The sequence below is a fragment of the Triturus cristatus genome, chromosome 1_2 (assembly GCF_964204655.1).
Source record: "Triturus cristatus chromosome 1_2, aTriCri1.1, whole genome shotgun sequence".
In the NCBI taxonomy this organism is placed as follows: domain Eukaryota; kingdom Metazoa; phylum Chordata; class Amphibia; order Caudata; family Salamandridae; genus Triturus; species Triturus cristatus.
Genome location: NC_140580.1, coordinates 844,911,043 through 844,932,405, shown reverse-complemented (window position 1 = coordinate 844,932,405; position 21,363 = coordinate 844,911,043). Strand labels below are relative to the sequence as shown.

Genomic DNA, 21,363 nt, shown 5'->3' with positions numbered 1-21,363 from the left:
AGTTGCCGGGAGGTTGCTTCGGAGTAGCTTGCACATAATTGCCTGAAGGCTCGCTAATTGACAGCTGCCTACCTGTGAAGGCAGCACTTTAAACGTGTGTGTTCTGTGAGATACGAAGCGGACAGTGCAGGGCCCTGCAACTTACCCTCCTTTCAAATAGTCTTTTATTTAATCTTTATTTCTCAATTGCTTCCTTTCTTTTATTTTATTTCTCAGGCTTTTATTTTATTTCTCAGGCTTCCTCTATTTTTGTTTTTATTCCTGTCCTTCTTTTCTCACATTTTTTTTCTCCATTTGTTTATCACCTCTTTTTGTGATTTCTCATTTTTAGGTCTCGGCTAGCGTAGGCTGCGCACATGCGCAGTCTCGCTGGCGAGATTCAATGTTTTGCGGTCTTTTCGGTAAAGGGCATTAAGCTCCGTCCCTCTTTTCCATTGGCTGGCATCACCGTTTGTCCGAAATGGTTGCCAGCCATTGGAAAAGAGCTGTTGGTGACGTATTTGGTCGGCTTTCTGAGCCGACCCATTTGGACGGGCTCGTCTGCCTTCCGTGCGTCGTGAAAGCTTTCTTATCTTTATGGGGCCATGTGTTTCAAACACATGGCCCCATAAAGACAAGAAAGCTTTCACTATGGACGAAAGTGAAAGCGGACCGTGCTTGTTTTGGTTCCTCCTGTCTCTCTGGCTACGATTTTAATTATTTCAAGACGAAAACATGTGTTTCTCCCAAAGACTGGACTCTGCGCAGGCTGAATCACAGGCACCGGCCCCTCCCCCACCTCCTCTTTCCATCATCTTTTGGTTATGGGAAATGTCAAATCACGTCACTGCACATGACCCATTTAACAACTGGTGTGAGGTCATGATCGCCCCACACAGGCTTCTGAGCTTCGGCTCTCACCGCCTTGATAAGTCTCTGGTGCACCCGCCTCATCTGGCAGGGGGTACACAGCGAGTGAGCCTTTGGGGTCCCCTCATCCCCAGGGCACATTGTCACCAACCGAGATGTGGGAATGCGCGAGCCACTGGCTAAACCCCAAGACATGTGGGCATAACAAACTCTGCATAGCGATTAAGAAAACTCTGCCAGTTAACGCGCCTGCTGCGGTGAAATACGCGCAATATGCAGATTCCAAGTAGGAATTTTGAAAGGACAGCCTAGTGAGTTAATGCACTCGCTGTACCGATCTGTTTGTTAAGTAGCTGTCTCGACTAGGTTCAAGTGGGCGACCTTCGAAGAATGCCGTGCACCCACTACACTGAAATCTCAAATGGTATACCTTGGACCCAATGTTCACCCTCCAAAGTGCTGCAGTATATCCGCAGTGGTCCCTCTACAAGCTGACCACCCTGCACCCACCCTACAACTTCGAGCGATGCACCGCCCTCACAATAAATCCTCTTGTATGGTACTTTGCACCTAAACCGCCGGTATGATGCTTTGCACCTACACTGAACATTCTGATATGGCGCATAGCACCCAAACACTAAAACCTCTGCTTTGGTGCTTTGCACCCTCGATAAACCATCTGTATGGCGCTTTGCACCCACACTAAACTCTCTAGTATGGCGCATGGCACCTAAAGGTGCTAAACCCTCTGGTATGGTGCTTTGCACCCACACTAAACCCTCTGATATAGGCTTAGCACCTAAACACTAACTTCTCTGGTAAGGTGCTTTGTACCCACACTAAACCCTCTTGTATGGTGTTTTGCACCTACCCTGGTCCCTCAGAAAGATGCTCTTCACCAACAATGAACTCCAAAAAAGGTTATGTGGGGATTGGGAGCTCTAGGTCTGGTGGAAGGGCTTGATTTCGTCTGTGGGGAGGAGGTGGGGATTGAAGTGTAGGTAAAGGCAGTGATGAAGTTCTACGTCAGGTAGTGGTTATGGGATTTTTGGTAAAGCTGCGGGGCTCCACATGCTATGTCACAAGATGGTACATTAATTCTAGGTCAGTGAGTGGTAGGATAGTTCAAGAGGTGGGGTGAATCCTTGGTCAGAAGCCAGTAAGCCTCCTATGGCACAAGATTTTAGGGTTTGTTTGTCAGGAGGTTGTAGGGTTCCAGAAAGTGATTATTTGAGCCCACTGGCACTATTTATTTCGGGCCTCAGGTTATTTTTAATCATCAGACTCGGACCCGGAAAAAGAGTACGAAAGGCAGCAAATGGGTAAAGGAGAAAGAGAGGCAGAAAAACAGCCAAAAAGGGAGAGACTGGATGAAAAGTAGCCTTCAAGAGTGAGATAAAGGGCCAGGGAGAGAATGCTGGTGGAAAACGGAGGCAAGTGGTGAAATACAGCCCTGGTATTCGGCGGGCTTCTGGGAACAAGTTGGGCTCCATAACTTATTCTTTTACAAATGTACAAATTATTCACCGTTTATAGATTAGGTGGTGGTTGAGTTAATAGGTGAGAGGATGTGGTCTGACCACTAGATTGCCGACTTTGGAGCTGGGAAACCAAGGTTCGAGCCTCGGGGTCGCGTCCATATGCTGTGATTCTGGGCAAATCTCGTAATCTCTCCGTGCCTACCTAAACTAGCATTAAAAATGCAATAGGTCTCGCCTTTCATTAAGTTAAAGCCATTTGCTTTGCTGTAGAATACCATTAGCAAAGTAAATGGCTTTAACTTAATCAAAAGCGAGACCTGTTGCATTTTCAATGCTTGTTCTTCTTTCCTTCCTAGCTCTTTTATTTTATTTTTGTCTTCTGTTTTTCTTTCTTTTTCATTGGCACTGTCCATTTGAGGTTTCACCTGCACAGCGCTTGCGCTGTGCTTGTGAAATCTATTTTAGTTAATATAAATATTAAAAGGGTCTTCCAACCAGCCCACTTTCTTTCCCTGCTTTTAATTGGTTCCTGTTCTTGTCGCTTTGTTTTTCTCCATTTCTGTTGGCTGTAGCATACGGTTTCCTGCATTTACCAGTGCTTGTTCCTGTGTTGTTCCTTGCAGGCTTCTCTTATCAGTTTTACTTCTGTCAAATTACTGTTTCCATCGGCCTTTGTGGAACAATTTTTTGAAGGATTTGCATGCTCAGCACTTTTGCTGTTTTTACTTTTATTTTTAAAGTGTGCGCACATTGTTTTCTTTTCTTGCCCATGTTCTTACTATCATATACGCTTGATGTATTTCGCTTCAACACACATTTTCTTTCACTGCTTTAACTTCAACACTATTCATGCATTTTTGACGTTTTCACCCATTTTCGTATACACGGAGGATTTTCAGTTACTTTATCACATGCCATACCATTACAACATGTTGCCCGCATTCAGTCTGCTGTTTGTCACATACGATTCTCAAAAGCACACCGAGATGGCGATAGCACTGAACGCCAGCAGAGACTCATAGTAAGCGATTTGTGGTAAGCTTAACTTACACACACACATTTATTGCTTTCACAACTGCTTTGTTCTTTATTGTCTTAGATGTTTGGCTCTCAGTCTGCACCCCTCCACTGTTGAGGGTCACCGACAGCCACTGACCCTGCCACTGTTTTCTGTTTAGTAGTACAACACATTTACTACTTTCAGGAATCATTGTTCTAATACCGATTGCCGAAGCATGTGTCTCTCCAGTGTCACAATTGTATATCTTGCAGTAGAGCTAACTCATGTTTCCGTGTCCGGTCTAGTGCTGTAAGATTCAGGATGTGAGGGAACTGCAGGTAGATGTAATATCAACCAGAAATATTGTTACATAAGTTGTTCATTTTTCTCAAAGAACTGTCTCAACTGTGCTTCCTCACTAGTCCTGGGTAGAAATTCTCTTCACTGGAGTTTAAAAAAATGTCTTTGTTCGTTCACGTAAACTCTCCAGTCATTCGTGAAGTCCATGTTAATTTATTTGATCCTGGTTGCCCCCTTTTGCCAGTGTCCAATTAAGTTTGAATAACTACCTCACACTTGAAAGTACTTTAATTGTGATTACATCACTTTTTTTTCCCTTCCTTCAACACCCATACAAACATCTCCATAAGGACCGTATCAGTGCTCCAATCTTGAGTGTCAGAAAAACATGAACTGGACTGAGACAGTTGGTGCCCCTTGCTGTTAGGGAAGAGTGGCAATTGTGTGAAGCCTTTTTCACAGACTTCTTTTTGTTTATACATATTGAACTTGGCCCTCTCTGCAGGGTCACCCCCAAACGTTTTGCCTTCTCTCCTGTTTCCTGATCCAGTTTGTGTTGGCTTTTAAGAGTCTGTGCACTTTACTACTGTTCAACATTCCTAAAGTGCTTGTGCTCTCTCCTTAAAACATTGTAAAATTGGCCCACACCTGTATGGCATATTTAATTTACTTATAAGGCCCTAGTAAAGTGATACTACATGTACCCAGGGCCTGTAAGTTAAATACCACTAGTATGCCTGCAGCCCTTTAAAACATGTCTCGGGCCTGCCATTGCAGCATGCGCAGTTTTGAACTGCCAGTTGGTCCTGGCATAATAAACCTTTTCAGAATATGTGGTGCTCAGGCACACTAAGTCGCACAGCCTTTTGAACAAGAATCTTCTTTACAATAATCCATTTTTCATCCAATACCCCATGTGTATTCCATATTTTTTTTATTACAACCTTCTTCAATACTATATCCATTCACTTCAAAGACGAGATAATTCCACACATTTTCAAATGCCATAGACTTGTCCATCCAGGCCTTATCTGTGGCACGTAGGAATTCAAAGTTCGTCCTGGGCAGCTTCAAACTCTTTCACCCAGTGCAATTTAGGCTCTACGGCCCTTCATCAGGGGTAACTGAAATGTTAGAAGGGAAACATGCATATTCTACTCGGTTTCCCTAAAACTAAACTTAATTGGATTACTGTAAAGTAGATTCTTGATCAAAAGGCTATGCGACTTCTAGTTGGCATATGAGGATGTGCCACATATTCTGTATATTATAGATCTGTGCCATTTGGGGCAGAGCCCGAAACTAGTCTGCACACCATAATTGCCCCGAAGAGTCAGTAAAATTAGAGTACAAGAAGGTGTGCGTTCTACCACTTGTTTTGAAAATAAACCTTTTGCCAGGCCCAAAGCTCCCTTTTTAAAACATAAGCCACCCCATGGTAGGCTCTAAACTGACCGTAGGGCAGGATGCTTGCATTTAAAAAGTTGGACTTGCCATTTACTTAAGTTTTAAATGTCTTGATAGTGGAAAACTCCTACATTCATTATTCACTACTGTAATGCCTACCTCTCCCATAGAATAGCATTGGGTTACATTATTACATTATTAAATGATATATTTTGCTACGGACCTCGTGGGAATGTCATATTTGCACTCAAATGAATTGTAATTTAAAAACCGCTTAAACTGTAAAGTCAGATTTTAAGTCAATTCTGAAAATTACACTTAGAAAGTTGGTATTTTCTTGTTCTAACCGTTTGGTGCCTGTGTTGCATGTAGTTGGCAGTTGGCCTTTGTGTATTCCTTCCACAGTGTCACAAAGTGTGACTGGGCGTTGGCAGGATGGGCCATCCTGACAGTATGGGTGGGGGAGAGCTGTCACCTACCACACTTGCACTTCAAAAGGGCTGCCTCCTGCTCTCCTAAAGGATTTTGCCCAAGACTTTTGTCACTTCAGATATCGTGGGGCCTGGGCATGGGAAGGAAGGAAGTTCAAGAACCAGGTGTGGAAGGCAGTGGGGGAAAAATCTAGAGGTTTCTCCTATAACCTATATAAAATATTGGACCCTGAGAACCACTCTTCCAGACACTTCTGAACCTGTTGACACAACAGAAGGACTGCCCTGCTGCTTGAAGCCTGCCTTACTCTCTGAGAAAGAAGACCGGACCTGCTCCCTTCATCCCAGGCTACCCGTGTCCTGTTCTGAGCTACAAGGACACAACAAGCTCCAGAGGTCTCCCTGCAACTGCCCCGCTGACCTGCTGCACTGAACTTTCAAATTGACTTGCATGAGCCCTGCTGGCTTATGTTGGAGTGAGTTCCTCATCCTTAGAGGTGCTTCCCCAGATCCTGGGCCCTTGAATGGCATCAGACAGAACTCCTCCTAGCCTAACTGAAGGTGCCCCCCAAACCCGTGCGAAGTCCTGTAAAACAGCTGTAGGATTCATTGGAACAGACACTGAGAGACACACAGTCCTGCAAAGCCTCGCTGCACAGCTGAAAGCTTATTCTGAGCTGACGCCGAGTGACGCAAAGCCTCTCCACACTGCTAACCGCTTCATCAGAACTGACTGAGTGGCGCAAAGCCTCCCTGCACCCCATTATCGGAACTGAATCCAGACAACGTAAGGTCTCGCCAAGCAATGCTGCGCAGACCGCGCACCAAAGACATAAGATACAATCCTCAGCGGGACAAACTGTTCCTGTGTGCTGCCTTAGCCCCATTGCAGTCTGCTTGAACTTGTGACTTTATTTCTGTCTGTGCGACCAGATACCCTCAGTTAGTAGTTGACGGGAGTGATATGTAGGCTGGTCTGATTAATCCGGCCGTGTTCGGGTGCTACGTGCTTTTATCTGTGAGTGGCTCTGTTTTGAAAGCTGGACTGGACCATACATTGGCACTAAAATTGTGATATGTGCTGATTTATGATTAGTTTTTTTGGCCGGACTTCCAATTCTGTTTCTATGAGGTCCTTTTGCATTTTTCTGAGTACATTTGACTCCGCTTAGACAAATTAATTCAATTGGTTGCTCTATAAAAAAAAATCTCCTATCCTGATGATGACCTTGTAAACATGGGTCGAAACGCCGTTGACGCCAGTCTTTAGCATATTTGTTGGACTTATTTTTTTCCTAAGTTTTGACTCCCTCTGTCATTGTTTTCTTTACACTGCAAACCATGTTTTTAGTGATGTTCATTGTGTAACTATGTGAGCACCTTTTTCTTTTAATTGTTTTGTAATTTTTCTTTTTTTATATCTGCTGTTTTTAGTAAAAAATGTTTTTGTATTAACCCTTGTTTTCTATGTTGGGTACTCTAAGATTTTCTGTTTAGTTGTTTTTTTGAATTTTTTGTTTTGTTTTCATGCCTATGAATTTGATAGCTTATTGTTCATTTTCCCAAGCCATTGTAGCTGTAACATTATCTCAGTTAGTAGTTGGCACTATGTTTTTCAAAAGACTTTGAAATTGCATATCTTGTGGACTGATTGGATTTTTGTTGTTTTCGGGGATTTTTCTTGTGTGGTGTTTTCACTTTATTAATGTTGGTGTACTGCATAAATACTTAGCACTTATACTCAAATGAAGCCTGACTGTGTTTTTTTTAGCCAAGTTTCCAGAGGGTTCAGCAAAGGTTAATTTAGTGACTTTTGTGATTCACCCTGACACAGATTGTGGTTGCTTAAAAAGGGTTTCATCCCACCTCAACCAATAACCAATTTCTCGCATGCACGTACTGGAAGCACAATGTAGGTAATATTTCCCTACATAAATATGATTAAAGTAAAAGTGACTTGACTCAGTGGCGTTAATTCACCTAAAGGTTTTGGCTTCAGCAGAGACCACCCTTCCACCATTACTGTCCATTTAAGGGACTTTCTACGCAGTTGTGGTATAATCTACCTATTCCTATATAAGGGAAGCAGTTGCAAGCTTAATTCAGGCCACTTATTGGTATTTGGGTTGACTGTGCAAGGCACTGGAGGGTGGAGTGGGATTAAAAGTAGAAATGTATATGCAGTCTCACTCTAGTCTAGTGTGCACGTAGAATAAAGTGAATTGTAATGTCTTTAGAATACTTCAACATGATATAGTGTTACTGTTGAACATTTGAGTTTCAGGTCTTTAAACCTGACCAAAGGTGAAATTCAAGACGCCAACTTTCTTCAATTTTTTTTAATTTTTTTTTTAAGGATACCATGTGTTGAATATTTGGAGTGCGATGTTGGTCAGACAGAGTTCACACCTCCCGGGTGTGTATCACTTCTCGACATAACAGAGCCCCTCCTTGGTACGTATACCTAGGACACCATCTTAAAATGAATGCACCGGGTATGCAGATTATATTGCTTCAAGCTTGCATGCAAATTATTTTCTTCTATGAGCTCCAACAGTGTATTGTCAATACATGCAGACTTCACCCTTTACCCCCAAAAAATAAATCTTTATGCGGATGTTAGGCAGTGAATAATTAAGCGTTGAAAGGGATTGCTTTACAATTCTCTTAAGCATTAACCTTCAGCTCATTATAATCAAACTGACGGGAACTTTAACACATTAAACCGCTCTTAACATGTGGGATGGGCTCTGCCATATCCTGAAGTTTTTACTTATTATTTTTTTTCTTGCATTCTATAATTCAGTTGGTTACTTACATGTTGAGGCTCAGCTCAATCATCCAATTGTGTTTCATAGTTTTTGGGTAAAAATTTACCCCAAATCAAGATAGGCGCCCATCATGAAGTTCCTTGGTATTTGATGCTTTGAGTGATTGTTGTAGCCTTCTATTTACTTTAGATTAACTTCATGCCAGCTCAGTGGAGTACCAAGTACAAATGTAAGTTATAGGAATTTCTTTTTGAAGTCGCACCACAGTACGGAATATTATCATAACAGTTCCTTTGGTATTGTTCGTTCCTTGTTAAAAATTTCTTATGTTGGTTTTCTACACCACATTAAAGTTCCAATCCCAGCGTTCTTGGGGGGGGGGGCTCTACAAGTGTAATTGCAAAACAATCATACCTGTTCCAGCAGGTGAATTTTGAAAAATGTTTATAGTTCTAAATATTCTAAAAATACATTGCTGTTAACTATTATAACACCACTTTAGGTTCACACTCCTTTTAAGATGTATGCAATTTTTTATTTCATGTTAAAATTTGATGATAGCTTCACCTTAAAGTTTCTATTGGCTCCAATGCACCTTTAAGGTCATTATCACACTTATGAAATAACCTAGTGATAAATACGCATCACCAGAAAGACTACCATCAAAAAATTTTAATATACCAACATACACACCTGACTCCAGTGGCAATATATCAATAAATGGCATCTCTGCATGCTTGCATGGGTTGGTGGTAAGTGACATGGTCTAGCCCACACCCTTTGTGCTGGTAGCCCATACCCTTAAAATGCCAGATAAGGGGATAGTTAGCACAAGCATGTGAGCAAATTCCACACTACACCGACAAAGCCTCAAATAGTAGAAGCAAGAAATGTACTTCCGGCTAATAGGAGCAGTCACTCTCTGAGTCCGACAACACAGTTTAAGCTAGGGATCTGAACACTAAAATATGGGTTGAGGCGGAGAGTCACAAGACCTAATCTTCACTAGTAATTTTTTGGCCAACTCCCCACCAGACCCTTAAACTCAAAAGCACACTAAAGGTCCAATGGGCATTGTACTGTATAAAACCACTGTAACATAATGTATCCCATTCAAAAAGGATGTATCTGTCTCTGCAGCTCGTTACTTTCCTGTATCTTTCCTCACTGCATTGACAGTGAAGTGGCAGGCTGTAGAGACAGATGCAGTTTACTCCTTCCCTGTAATTTAGAGAGATTGGAACACAATTGCAGATGCCTCTGCTCATTTTTCTAGGACCGTGAGGACTTAATGGTCTCCGCAATACTCTTAAAAGTGCGTGAGAGCAAGCTACTGTTGCTAAGCTTGAACAGAATTTGGAGCTGGTACTGAAATATGTCTGGAGACTGCCCCTCTCTTGAGTGGAGTGCATGCGATATGAGGAAGGGGTATTGGTTTGAGATTGCTAGTAATATATTTTGATTTGTCAAGGCATTATGCCAAAGCCAGAATCCAATACGTGTTCTTGCTTAACACAATGGATCGGTTGGAAAGATGAGTGTGGTTTACCTTTTTTAAAATCCACCTGAATCATTTATATTATAAGATATATATATTTTTTTAAATGCACCTTACCACTCGGTGCACTTTTGTGTAATTCAATAAAGAAAAAATCTGCAAGTAAATAAAATGGGGGGGGGGGGAGATTAGATGGCACAATATGGTAACCCATTGGTCCTAACGTACTAGGCACATCTTCAGCTATCCCTTAGTCAACAGCAGTACTCCTCAGTTTTGCAGTTCCAGATTTCTTAAAGGAGTCAATTTAAAAATGTATGTTCCACAATTTCGGAGTAGTGTTGCCAAAAAAAGACTGGTTAAAGGTGTTTTGCTCTCTTCGAGCTAGTAGGTAACTGTTCTATAGTACTTCATCACATAGGCTGGATTCACAAATGTAGACGTGATTAATGTTGATCGCATGCGGTATTTAAATGCTAACTGAGTTTTAACAAATAAGATAAGCCCAAAATACATTAAATGAACTTGTTTGCTGTCACAGCAAAACAACAACTAGTAATTTAAGAACATAAAAGCTATACTCTCTAGCTGAGGATCTCTATGGTGTCCATATTCAGACCTAGGAAGCTAAAATATAAATAACCCAATGCTTGAGTAGGTGATTCTGATGAGATGTTACGCCTGGCTAATTACAGATTAAATTCTCTAACCAAGTACTTAAACTGTCATCTACTATATAAGGTAAAAAATAGAAAATCAAGCATATGTGTGCCTCTTTAAAAAGTCCTCATTTGCATTATTTTCTTGGATGCCGGTCTGGTCTGAGATTGCAACACTTAGGTGCTTCAGCCTCATCTTACCTCTGGGTATGCTCAAAAAACTAGTCCATGATATATTTGACCTTTTATCTCTACAGGTATGCTAATCCTCGTGTTAGTGCTGTTTGTTCATGTAGGATCCCACTGTTCACCACCACTCAACTGGTCATGGTGACAATCTCATTAACGCAGTGCTTAACAAGACCCTCGACTACTTGGATTTCTTCATTTGCTTTCACCACCTAATTGAGTGGCTTGTCATTTTTATTTTTTCTTTGTTTTGTTTCTTACTTAAAAATTTTTTTATTTTTTTTTAGGTCCTCCATTCACGCACCAGAGGGAGCCACGAAGAATGGTCTATTATGGGGAGGCTTCATGTGAAAATGATTTAGAAAGATATATAGATGCAGTGAAATATGTCAGTAACTCCTATAAGAGAGAGGCACCTCTTATCATCAATACGTTGGGTTGGGTGAAAGGTAAGTGTTGAAATTTTCTTTTGTTCATAAGGTCTTCAAAGATTTTATCTGTTCTTAAGTTAATGCTTTTGTATATCAGATATTGCCAACTTTACCTGTAACTGTCAGTTTGCCACTATGTGCTCTATTAAATTGGCACTTGTAATGTATTCCTGGTATAATCTTTGACTCATAAAAATGTTAAGTTCTTTATATTCACTCGTATCCGTATTAGATTCCTGCTGTGCAGCCATTCCTACTTAATTATTTATCAGTTTTTTGCTATACACTGACAGTACTTCTAAATATGTACACGTTCATGTTTTGGTTACTGTCGGTTGCCTGCTAGGCCCCTTGTATGCCCTTATTCTTGAGTTACTATCTGTTTGTTGATATGTAAACTCGTGTACTTGTGTTGCAAACGTGGCTTGGTGTCAGATTTCTGCTGTGATTTGGTAAATACTGCTCATCTGCTTTCTTAATGTGTGAGGTCCTGGTCTACTCCTCTATGTAGATAGAGCTCTTGCAGGTAACCGCTCATATTTCGCTTAGTTTTGTTTCCTGTTTAATATAGATACTTTGATTCATGAAGGGCTTGTGGTGCGTTCTTAGATGTTGATAACTGGCCATTTTCTACTATGCATGCTATAATTCTTTGGTTACAATATGGTTTTTGCTATGCACAATCTCGGACTTGTTGTATTTACCCTTCTGTGTACACTATTGTACTTGAATCGCTGACCTCTTCCTACTCCTTGCTTTGTCCGCTTTGTTCAGGGTGTACTATGTTCTATTTAGACTACTGTTTGCTTATTTTACCACAGGATTTGGTCTAATGCTTTTGATTGATATAATAAGACTGGTGTCTCCAAGTCACATTGTCCAAATCTCTGTGAAGGACTGTGATGACATGCCACATCTTACACCACAGTATATTCACGAAGCCTGTGGACTACATACAAAAGGAAAACCACAAGTAAAACATAAAAACATAGGGATCAGTTCAGAGGATGAAGAGCCGATGGAAGAAAGTGGTGGCAATTGTCATTTCCAGATATCGACAGAACATGAACTGCTAAGTGTTTCTTCAGAGTTTTCTGGTGCAGGGGACTCCCATAACATGTAAGTCATTACAGATCATTGTCAATTTGTCATTTATGAAAATATTTATTCTAATCCTACTTCCTAGAATGAACTCTCCCTGTTAAATAAATTAGTATATTTGGAAAATTACAGCACCATTGTGGCTTAACATACTTTTTTGTGTGTTTTTATCCAAGTCTTTTGTGACATTACTGTGTTTATTTCAGCTAGCTGGGAAAGGCAAGATTAGCTTGGATTTAACTGAAATAAGCGTGTATGATAATGGAAAATAATGAAACAAAAGACCTTACCTGCACAGTGTTTGCTTAAAATCTGGTTGGTTCAAAGAACTCATAAAATTGTCTAAGTACTTAAAGTTCAAATGTAGTGATCCACTCAATGTTACAGTGAATCAGAATGAGTGAAGTGATGTAAATGTGCAGGCCAGACCAAGGAAGCAGGGTAGGTTTTTTTTTTTTTTTTAATTACATTTTTTAGTTTTAATTAGTTCTTAATTATGGAAGAAAACTGTCTACCTTTTATTTCTGATGCTACCAGGCCCCATTTCTTTAAGTCAGATTACTTCTACCTGACGTTACTGTTACGCTTCAGCTTCTCTTTCTCCTTATTGACTCACCAGCTAACTGATTACAGTAGACTACCCAAAATGTACTTTTGCATTTGTTGAAATGCGTGTCTTTACGCATGCCACAGGCTTCTCTCCTCACTTTTAATCCCTCCGTACCATCCTTCTTAGAATCTTTGTCCCCCCTCCCTAGTCTCCCTGAGCACTTTGAGGTGATTTTAGGGAGGCACTTAATTTGTAGAAGAATCTATGCCAGAGCCCATAGCTCTGTTCAGAAGCTTGAAGCCAGTGCTATTAAAACATGACGCACTGAGTACCAAGCTTATGTAGTCTTGAATCCACCTCTTGTCTCTTTAGACCACTACTTGACACTCCCTTTATCCGATTCTTGCAGGTTCCTGCTTCCTCCCTGTTAGACCTGTCAGCCCTTTGGGTGGTCCCTCCTCATCATTATTTATTTTGTCCCACTTTTGCCTCAAACCCTGTTATAATTTTTCCTTTTTGGGAACCACCAGACTTTTTAGTGTTGATGCAGGGTCCGGGAGCCATTTTCCCTACCCCTGGAACTTCTGTCTGAGGGCCTGAGACACAAAATGGTGGCCACCCATTGTCACCTGTGACATCACCAGAACACACTAGAGGTTTCTAGAACCTTCTGCAACATTCTAGAACCCTGGGACAGAGGGAGGCAGTTTAGAATGTTGGGAGGCCATCTCAGAGTGGCAGTTGGCAACTGACTGGAGAGGAGAGAGGAGCGATTCAGGAGGAGGAAGGAGTGAGGCAGCAGGGGTGGAAACCAGTGCTTGGAGTGGGGTCCAGAAACCCACCCTTGATGCTAGTCCCTACTGACCAAGCCCAGCCTGGAGCCCTGTGTGGGATCAAGATCAGAAAAACCATCTTAAGGACCTAAAAAGTTGGAACAGGCCTTAAAGAAAAAGAACAGCAAGTTCCTGACCTGTACAGCAGTGTCCTCCTGGAGTCCTGACGTCGAGAAGCCTGGAGACCTGGAGCCCGAGGTGGAGAAGCGGCGCTGACAGAAAGCAGACGTCGTACCCGGAGCCGCCAGAGGTCGAGAGAGGGCGCCGACTGAGGTCGTGGAGAGTCACCGGAGGTCGAGTAGGAAGTCACCTGAGGTCGAGGTGAGGCGTCGACGGGGGAGTGAAGTCCGCCCTCCGGAGTCGCCGGAAACCGAGGTGAAGCGCGCAGGAGGTCGGGAGTGGAGGTCGCACTCCGGGGTCGCCTAAGGTCGAGGTGAAGCGCGCAGGAGGTCGGGAGTGGAGATCGCACTCCGGAGTCGCCGGAACCCGAGGTGGAGCCGACGGAGGTCGGGAGTGGAGGTCGCACTCCGGAGACACCCGGAAGCGGGGAGACCGTGACCCTGTGACGCCGGAACACGACATCGAGCCAAGGCCGCCCAGCGACATCGATCCGGAGCCGCCTCACGGCACCGACCCGGCGTCAGGTAAAGCAGATCGACGTGACATCGAACCGAGGCCGCCCAGCGACATCGAACCGGAACCGCCATACGGCACCGACACGGCGTCAAGTGGAACAGATCGACGCGACATCGAACCGGAACCGTCTCACGGCGTCGACCCGGCGCCAGCGGAGCCGATCATCGTGAAAAGGGCAGTAAGTGGTAGAAAGGGCATCTGAGGCCCTGTGGAGCCCTAAAAGACCATTCTAGGGGCTAGAGGGGTGTTAGGACCAGCCTGGGAGTGCTAGGGGGTGAACTGAGACTGGTGCAGGGACCTGTGTGAGGGACTGTGTAGTTGGGAGAGCCAGAACCTAAGGTTACCCTCATTTTACCTCCGCTTAGGCCCCAGCCTTGACCAATCTAGTTGGGACATCCCCAGGCCACCCCAGTGACCACAAGCTGTACTTGGGCATAGTAAAACCAAACTACCTCATAAATGTGATCTGATTTGCAATTGTTATTGATTGCTTATATTATTTATTGAAGGTGCTTTATTTATTGTCTGACTGTATTTATTCCTGCATTGTATTTATTGTCTGACAGTATTTATTTGCCCTCTGTATTTATTGCCCCCCCTATTTATTCCTTGCTTATCTATGACCTGATCCTATTTATTGAATCCCCACTGTGGTATTATTTATTTGACCTACTATTTTCAGGAAAAGTCTTATGGTATTGTATGTATGTTTTGAAACCTGCAACCAATAGAAAATAAGATAAAGACAAACTACTTTCTTTCATAATTTTTACGGTGTAGTGTCGTTTTTGGAACGGATGAACGCATGGTTATTGTGAGGGTGTTACGTACGCTTAACACGGTGCCTGACCCCGACCGCTCGAGCCAAGCTACCATTGTGCTGGGAACCTGGTGACTGCTAACCCGGTTGCCCGGTTTCCAACACTCCCTCAGTGACGTTTTTTCTACTTTTTACTTCCTCCTTTCCCTTTCAATCAATCAATCGGGGTTATTGTAAGCGCGCTCCTCGCCCGTGAGGGTCACAAGGCGTTGGGGGGAGGGGGTGGGTAAGCTGCTCCGTTCAGTCGAAGAGCCAGGTCTTGAGCTTCTTCCTGAGGGAGGGGGCGTGTCTGATGTCGACGAGGAGCTCGTTACAGGTCTTGGCTGCTATGTAGGAGAAGGTTCTTCCATCTGTTGTGGCTCTGCAGATGCGCTGGGTTTCTGCGAGGTCAGCGGATTCTCTTGGGTACGTGGAAGGAGATTCTCTTGTTAAGGTATTGGGGGCCGGTGTTATGGAGGGATTTGTAGGTGTGGGTGAGTATCTTGAAAGTGCCTCTTCCCAATAGCGAGCCAGTGGAGGTTCTGTAGGTGTTTGGTGTGTTCGTTTCGAGGAATGCCGAGGACAAGTCCGGCATAGAGGGCTTTTCCGTAGTCCAGTCTGCTGGTTATGGTTATGAGTGCGTGGGTGACGGCCTTCCTTGATTGGGGTGTGGGGGGTGGGTCTTCCACTTGAAGGTCTTTTGGAGGATTTGTTGAAGCAGCTGGAGGCGACAGTGTTGACCTGTTGGGTCATGGAGAGGGAGGAGTCTAGTACGATGCCGAGGTTTCGGGCGTGGTTCGTGGGGCTGCCGAGGGCGGTGGGCCACCACGTGTTGTCCCATGCCGAGGGGGAGGGTCTGAGGACCAGGACTTCTCTCTTCTCCGAGTTGACCTTCAGGTAGTTTCTGCTCATCCAGGATGTGACTTCCTTCCTGGAAGTTGAGTCTGGTGGTGATTGGGTCCTTGGCAATGGAGAGGATGAGCTGGGTCTCGTCGGCGTAGGATACTATGCTGAGTCCATGTTGTCTGCCGATAGGGAGGGGGGGGGGGCCATGTGCATGTTGAAGAGCGTGGGGCTGAGTGATGATCCTTGGGGACTCCGCAGTTGATTTCTGTGGGTTCGGAGAGAAAAGGTGGCAGTCTGATTCTTTGTGTTCTGCCGGTGAGTAACCAGCTTATCCAGTCGAGGGCGGTTCCTTGTATGCCAGCATCGTGGAGTCTGGCAGTGAGTGTGCGGTGGGAGACCATGTTGAATGCTGCAGAGAGGTCTAGTAGGATCAGGTGTGCGGTGTGTCCTTGGTCACGGAGGGTGCAGATGTCGTCTGTGGAGGGGAGTAGAGCGGTCTCAGTGCTGTGGTTGCTGCGTAATCCGGATTGGGAGGGGTTGAGGATGGAGTTTTCTTCGATGACTGACTTTGGTTAGTTGTGCATTGACGTCTTCTCGGTGACTTTGGCCGCGAAGGGGAGGAGGGAGATGGGTCTGTAGTTCTTGAGGTCGGTGGGGTCTACTGAGGGCTTCTTGAGCAGGGGTCTGACTTCTGTGAGTTTCCAGTCGTCGGAGAAGATGCTGGTCTTGAAGGTGGCATTGATGGTGCATCATAGTTCAAGGGTGATGGCGGTGGCGGCTCTGTGGAAAAAGTGTGGGTGGTAGGGGTCCGTGGGGGCTCCTGAGTGGATGCCTTTCATGGTTGGGGTGGTGACTGGGGTCCGGGAGGAGATGGTGGGCTGGATGGCGTTGCTGGAGAAGGAAGTGGTTTCGGAGTTGGGTGTCTGGTCATTGAAGTTGTCGTAGAGTCCCTTGATTTTTCGATGGAAGTAGGATCCAAGCTTGTTGCAGAGGTCCCGAGAAGGGGTTGTGTCCATGGCTTACCTTGGGGGCTTTGTGAATTCCTGGATGATGCTGAAGAGTTGCTTGGAGTTGCAGGCGTTGACGAGGATCTTGTTTTGAATGAAGGTCCTTTTGGTGGATCTGATGCGCTGGTGGTATTCTGACATGGTGTTTTTGTAGGTGGTGCGATCTTCTGACGTTTTGCTGTTTCTCCAGTTCTTCTCGAGACGTCTGCAGGTGCGTCTGGATTCTTGGCCGTTAGCGGTGAACAAGGTGGCTTTCCTGGGGCGCTGTCTGTCGGGGTTACGTAGGGGTGCAAGCTTGTCTGCGCAGTTGGAGATCCATCTGTGAAGTCCTTTGGCTGCAAGGTTGGCGTCGGTCGAGGTGGTGAGGGCGTCGCGGTTGAGTGTGCAGTTGAGTTGTTCCTCAGTGAATTTACTCTAGTTTGCTTCGTGGAGGGTGCGGTGCAGGTTTGGGCGGCGTGGGTTTGTCGACATGGAAGTGTACGCATTGGTGGTCTGTCCATGTGGGTTGCGTGGTGTGGCTGAAGTGGATGTTACCTCGTGCGAAGATGGGGTCGAGGGTGTGTCCTGCCTTATGGGTATGCGTGGTGACGAGCTGTTTCAGTCAGATGTTGGCGAGATTGTCCAGGAGGGTGGTGGAGTTGGAGTCGCTGGAGTTGTCGCGGTGGAAGTTCAGGTCTCTGTTATGTAGTCCATGGTGGCGATGGCGTGGGGTGCTATGATGTTAGCGAGATGAGGTCTGCGACGGTAGTGGCAAACAAAGCATGGGGTCCAGGGGGTCTGTAGGCGAGGGTGCCGCAGAGTGTGGTTCTAAGGCTTGTCTGCATCTGGAAGTGAAGGTGTTCGGTGGTGGGGAAGGAGTCCTTTGTGGTGGAGAGTCGAAGGGAGCTCTTGTGTATGATGGGGGAGTCCTCCTCCTGGGCAGTTGGGGCGGTCCTTCCTCTGGCTCTTGTATCCTTCGGGGATGTCTGTGGCCATGTCTGGGTCGGAGGAGGCATGGGTCCAGGTTTCTGTAAAGAAGGCAACATCTGGCGAGAGGGTATAGAAGAGGTCTTAGATCTCTACGACGTGTCTGTGCAGGGAGGGCATGTTGAGGAGGATGCCTATCAGGGCTTCGGAGGTGTTGGTGTTCGGTGCGGGGGCTGTGGGGGTGCATTCGGAGGTGAAGGATTGGCGGCAGAGACGGCAGAACTGGCCGTGGGTGGTGTTCAGGTTTCGACAGCTGGCAGTTGTTCCTTGCGGGGTTGAGTGCGAGGAGGGCAGTGGATTTGTAGTGGTGGGAGGTCGCAGATCCAGGGTTCCTGGCGCTGGCCACGGTCTGGTTGCGGACTGGCGCATATGAGCTTGCATTTGGTGTGCCCATGGTGGAGCCGTGCAGCGGACAGACGCAGACTGGCTTGGCTTTGGCGCGCCTTCGGTGCGGCCGCCATTAAGTAGGGGAGGGAATCGCAGGTGGGAACGGGAACCGGTAAGGGGGAGGGGCCGTGGAGGAAACGGCAGCGGGGAAAAGGGCACGGAGAGCAACGGGCACAGACTGGCAGAAAAAAAGCAAAGTTAAACACGGGCACAATAACAAGACCGTGAAGAGGCTACAAGGAAGACAGAAAAACAGGCACAGAAACACAGGAAACTGCACAGAGACAGACCACAGCGGCCAGCAGAAGAGCAAGGCTCTCCCACTGGACTGGACCACCAAGGATTAGGCGTAGGCAGGAGCCTGTGGGTGGAGGAGGGTAGTTTCATTTTAAACGGTGCACATGGTGGCATTAATTGCCTATAGAATTATGTCTGTAATTAAGGTGTTATTTGAAGATCAACTTCAAATTAAATTCCTTCTTACTGTGCTATTGAAACACAGAATTGTTTCTTGGGACATTTGAGAGTATCCTCATCTGTCATATTTACAAGAGAATGCAACTATATTTTTCTGCACACTTTTGTTCCAGATAAGAGTATGACAACAGTACGTTTCTCAAGATGTACAAGTATAATTGAAACCGGCGGTAATTGTATTGTAACTTTATGTTGCTTTTGCTGCCCCTGTCAGGGGGGCACTGAAGCACTTCACTACATGGGTAGCGTGCTACACATTGTATGATGCTTGCTGTCTTTATCTTGACCCTGTGTGGCAAGTGTTTCCATGTCCTGTATGATGACTACCAAGGTGTGGTTATTGTGTTATGGGATGCAGCATTTAGCAACACGATTGAAGTATAAGAGACAGGTGTACAGTTAATGGTTTTCAATTAGCTGGCAGCTTTAAGAATTTATGCATGTTTCTTTATAACTAACGCACAAAGATTGGACACCTGGTAGAGTGGGTCGCCCACATCCTTACCAGTCGTTTCACTTTCGACTTGATTTATTGCTTTTTAGGAACATTCCCCCTGATGAAGAGCAGCAATATGCCTGAAATGCATTGGGGGTATTTGTAACCTTCATTTGATGTCCACCCATTGATTTCATATGATTTGTGTTAAAATGTGGATAACGCAGACTATTACAATATGAGATTTATTTTTGAAGACGAATAAAGCATTTCAAATGAAATTACCACATGATTAGGGATTAAATTGATTGAAATTTTCCCTTTGTGACCCCGGCAGTGCACCAAAGGGACGCTTCCCAATGATATACGTCCAAGATCAGAGGACGATACTTTGCTGCATGCCAACCAACCTTTAAATATTTGCTAACAAAACTTGAATAAGTAAAGTATTATTGCGGAGTGCGTGGTCCATATCCATTTAGAGTTGTATTGATGACATTCTAAATCCATGTAAATCAAATTGCAGTGTTACTACTCCACTATTGGTACCAAAAATAACTCAATACAACCAGGACTTCAGGCGAGCTCTGTCGTGCATGGGTAATACTATCATTTTATGATAATTGATCAGTTCCCTGTATCATTTTCTCCTCTGACGTCAGTTCCTTATTTTCCATACCCTTCACAGATTTGAAGTCGCTCTGTGTAGAAAGTTTTTCCATCAAAATAAAAAATTGCTATGCTAGGCCGTATGTGTCCCCACCTAAGAAGTTGGATTTTAAGCCCTATCCTTCCTGCATGAAACGGATCTGTTTGTGATGCTTGGGGACTCAGCATAATTCGAATTTGTGCGATCAATATGGCTTCATTCACTGCATGGCCATAAAGTCGCAGTAGGCAAAGCTCTTCATGCTGTGGGTGCCTAACTCTGGGCTTGGTGTTGTTTATGCTCCTAATCTAGGTCCAAGTCCAACGTCCCGGTCTTCTCCTTTCTTGGAGGAAGCATAATAAGCGGCACAGACCTGACAACTCTGCACCGTGGACCATTTTATCTCAAGTGGACGACTCCAGGCCTCTGCCCCCTCAAGCGACTAAGTCTTTCTTCATGCTGGAGTTAGATGGGGTCGCCTCAGAACCCATGCTTCCTCCAGTACAGGACAAGGTTTCCTCACAGGTCTTGGTGTTTACACAGGCCATGAAGGTGCTCTTACGAGGTGACTCATATCCTTCCGGTGTGCCTTTTAGCCAAATGAAACCCGTAAGATGGTCAACTAGGGAACTGCTGGTGGGTTATCTTTCGGTGCCGGTCGACCCCAATAGTTGTCCTCGAGGCACTCCTGTAGTTGAGTTAATGCCAAAGACTAAAGCTATTTTGATGCACTCCAGGAGGCAAACTCAGACCTTAATGGAGGAGGTCCAATGCCGGGAACAGTCAATGTCCAGATCCATGCCCAGGGATGAATACTGGCAACACATGGCCAAAATTTTCAGCAGAGACTTTGAATGTGTTAAGATGCCACACATTGTTGAGAACAATGATGACAGTAGTGAGGCCGCAAGCTTGTTGCCTCCCACTACACTGACCTCTCTATATGCTTTCCTGAATGCAACATGTCTACGTACCTCAAAGGAGGCGAAATGTGAATGCCTTCCTGGCCCCTTTTTGTGCTAGTGGCATATTTTACAGCAGTGCTGAAAAAAGCAGCAGAAGTACTAGAACTACCACTGATAGAGGAGAATAAAGCCAACCTCCTGATGGAGATCCTTCAACCAGCTACTGCTGCTTCGTAACCCCAGCTTCTAAATAACATGGTGATTAATAAGGTTGCATTGGCCACGTTTTCTTCCACACTGATAAAGCTCAGACAGTATGCGGGTCATCATTAGCCAACCCCAGGAGATCCAGCCTTTCTGCCGGCTTGCACATTGGTGAAAAGCCGACCTCTTTACAATCAAATATAAGAAAAAGATTAAGAGCCTCTAAGTCTTTCCTCACACATTTTGACATTAACAAGACCAACGACCGGGGCGAGAATGTAGCCTTACGGCTAGAGTGGTGGACCTCAAAGCTGGGGAACCGGGTTCGGATCTGCAATGTCGCTCAGCAGCCTGTGATTCTGGGCAAATCACTTGATCTCCCCGTGCCTAACAAAATGAATGTGTCCTTGTGTAACGAAACTGGTGTTCATATAAAGCGCTCGGATACCTTCGGGTCTAGTTTGCGCTATATAAAACAAAAAAAGAAATATAGTAATAAAAAATAAACCTCTCACCTCTTGTCAAGATAGGAGCAAGTCCGTATAATCATA

General features: G+C 44.8%; 1 protein-coding gene across 2 annotated transcripts in view; it reads left to right on the top strand.

Moving 5' to 3' along the window:
• NOL9 (nucleolar protein 9) overlaps positions 1-21,363 on the top strand; it is a 261,084-nt gene that overhangs the window by 66,938 nt on the left and 172,783 nt on the right. For both annotated transcript variants that reach the window (XM_085609003.1, XM_085609002.1), the window contains exons 6-8: positions 7,825-7,922; positions 10,873-11,034; positions 11,838-12,135. In XM_085609003.1, the coding sequence (XP_085465129.1) occupies positions 7,825-7,922; positions 10,873-11,034; positions 11,838-12,135 (558 nt within the window). The remainder of the gene's footprint in view (positions 1-7,824; positions 7,923-10,872; positions 11,035-11,837; positions 12,136-21,363) is intronic.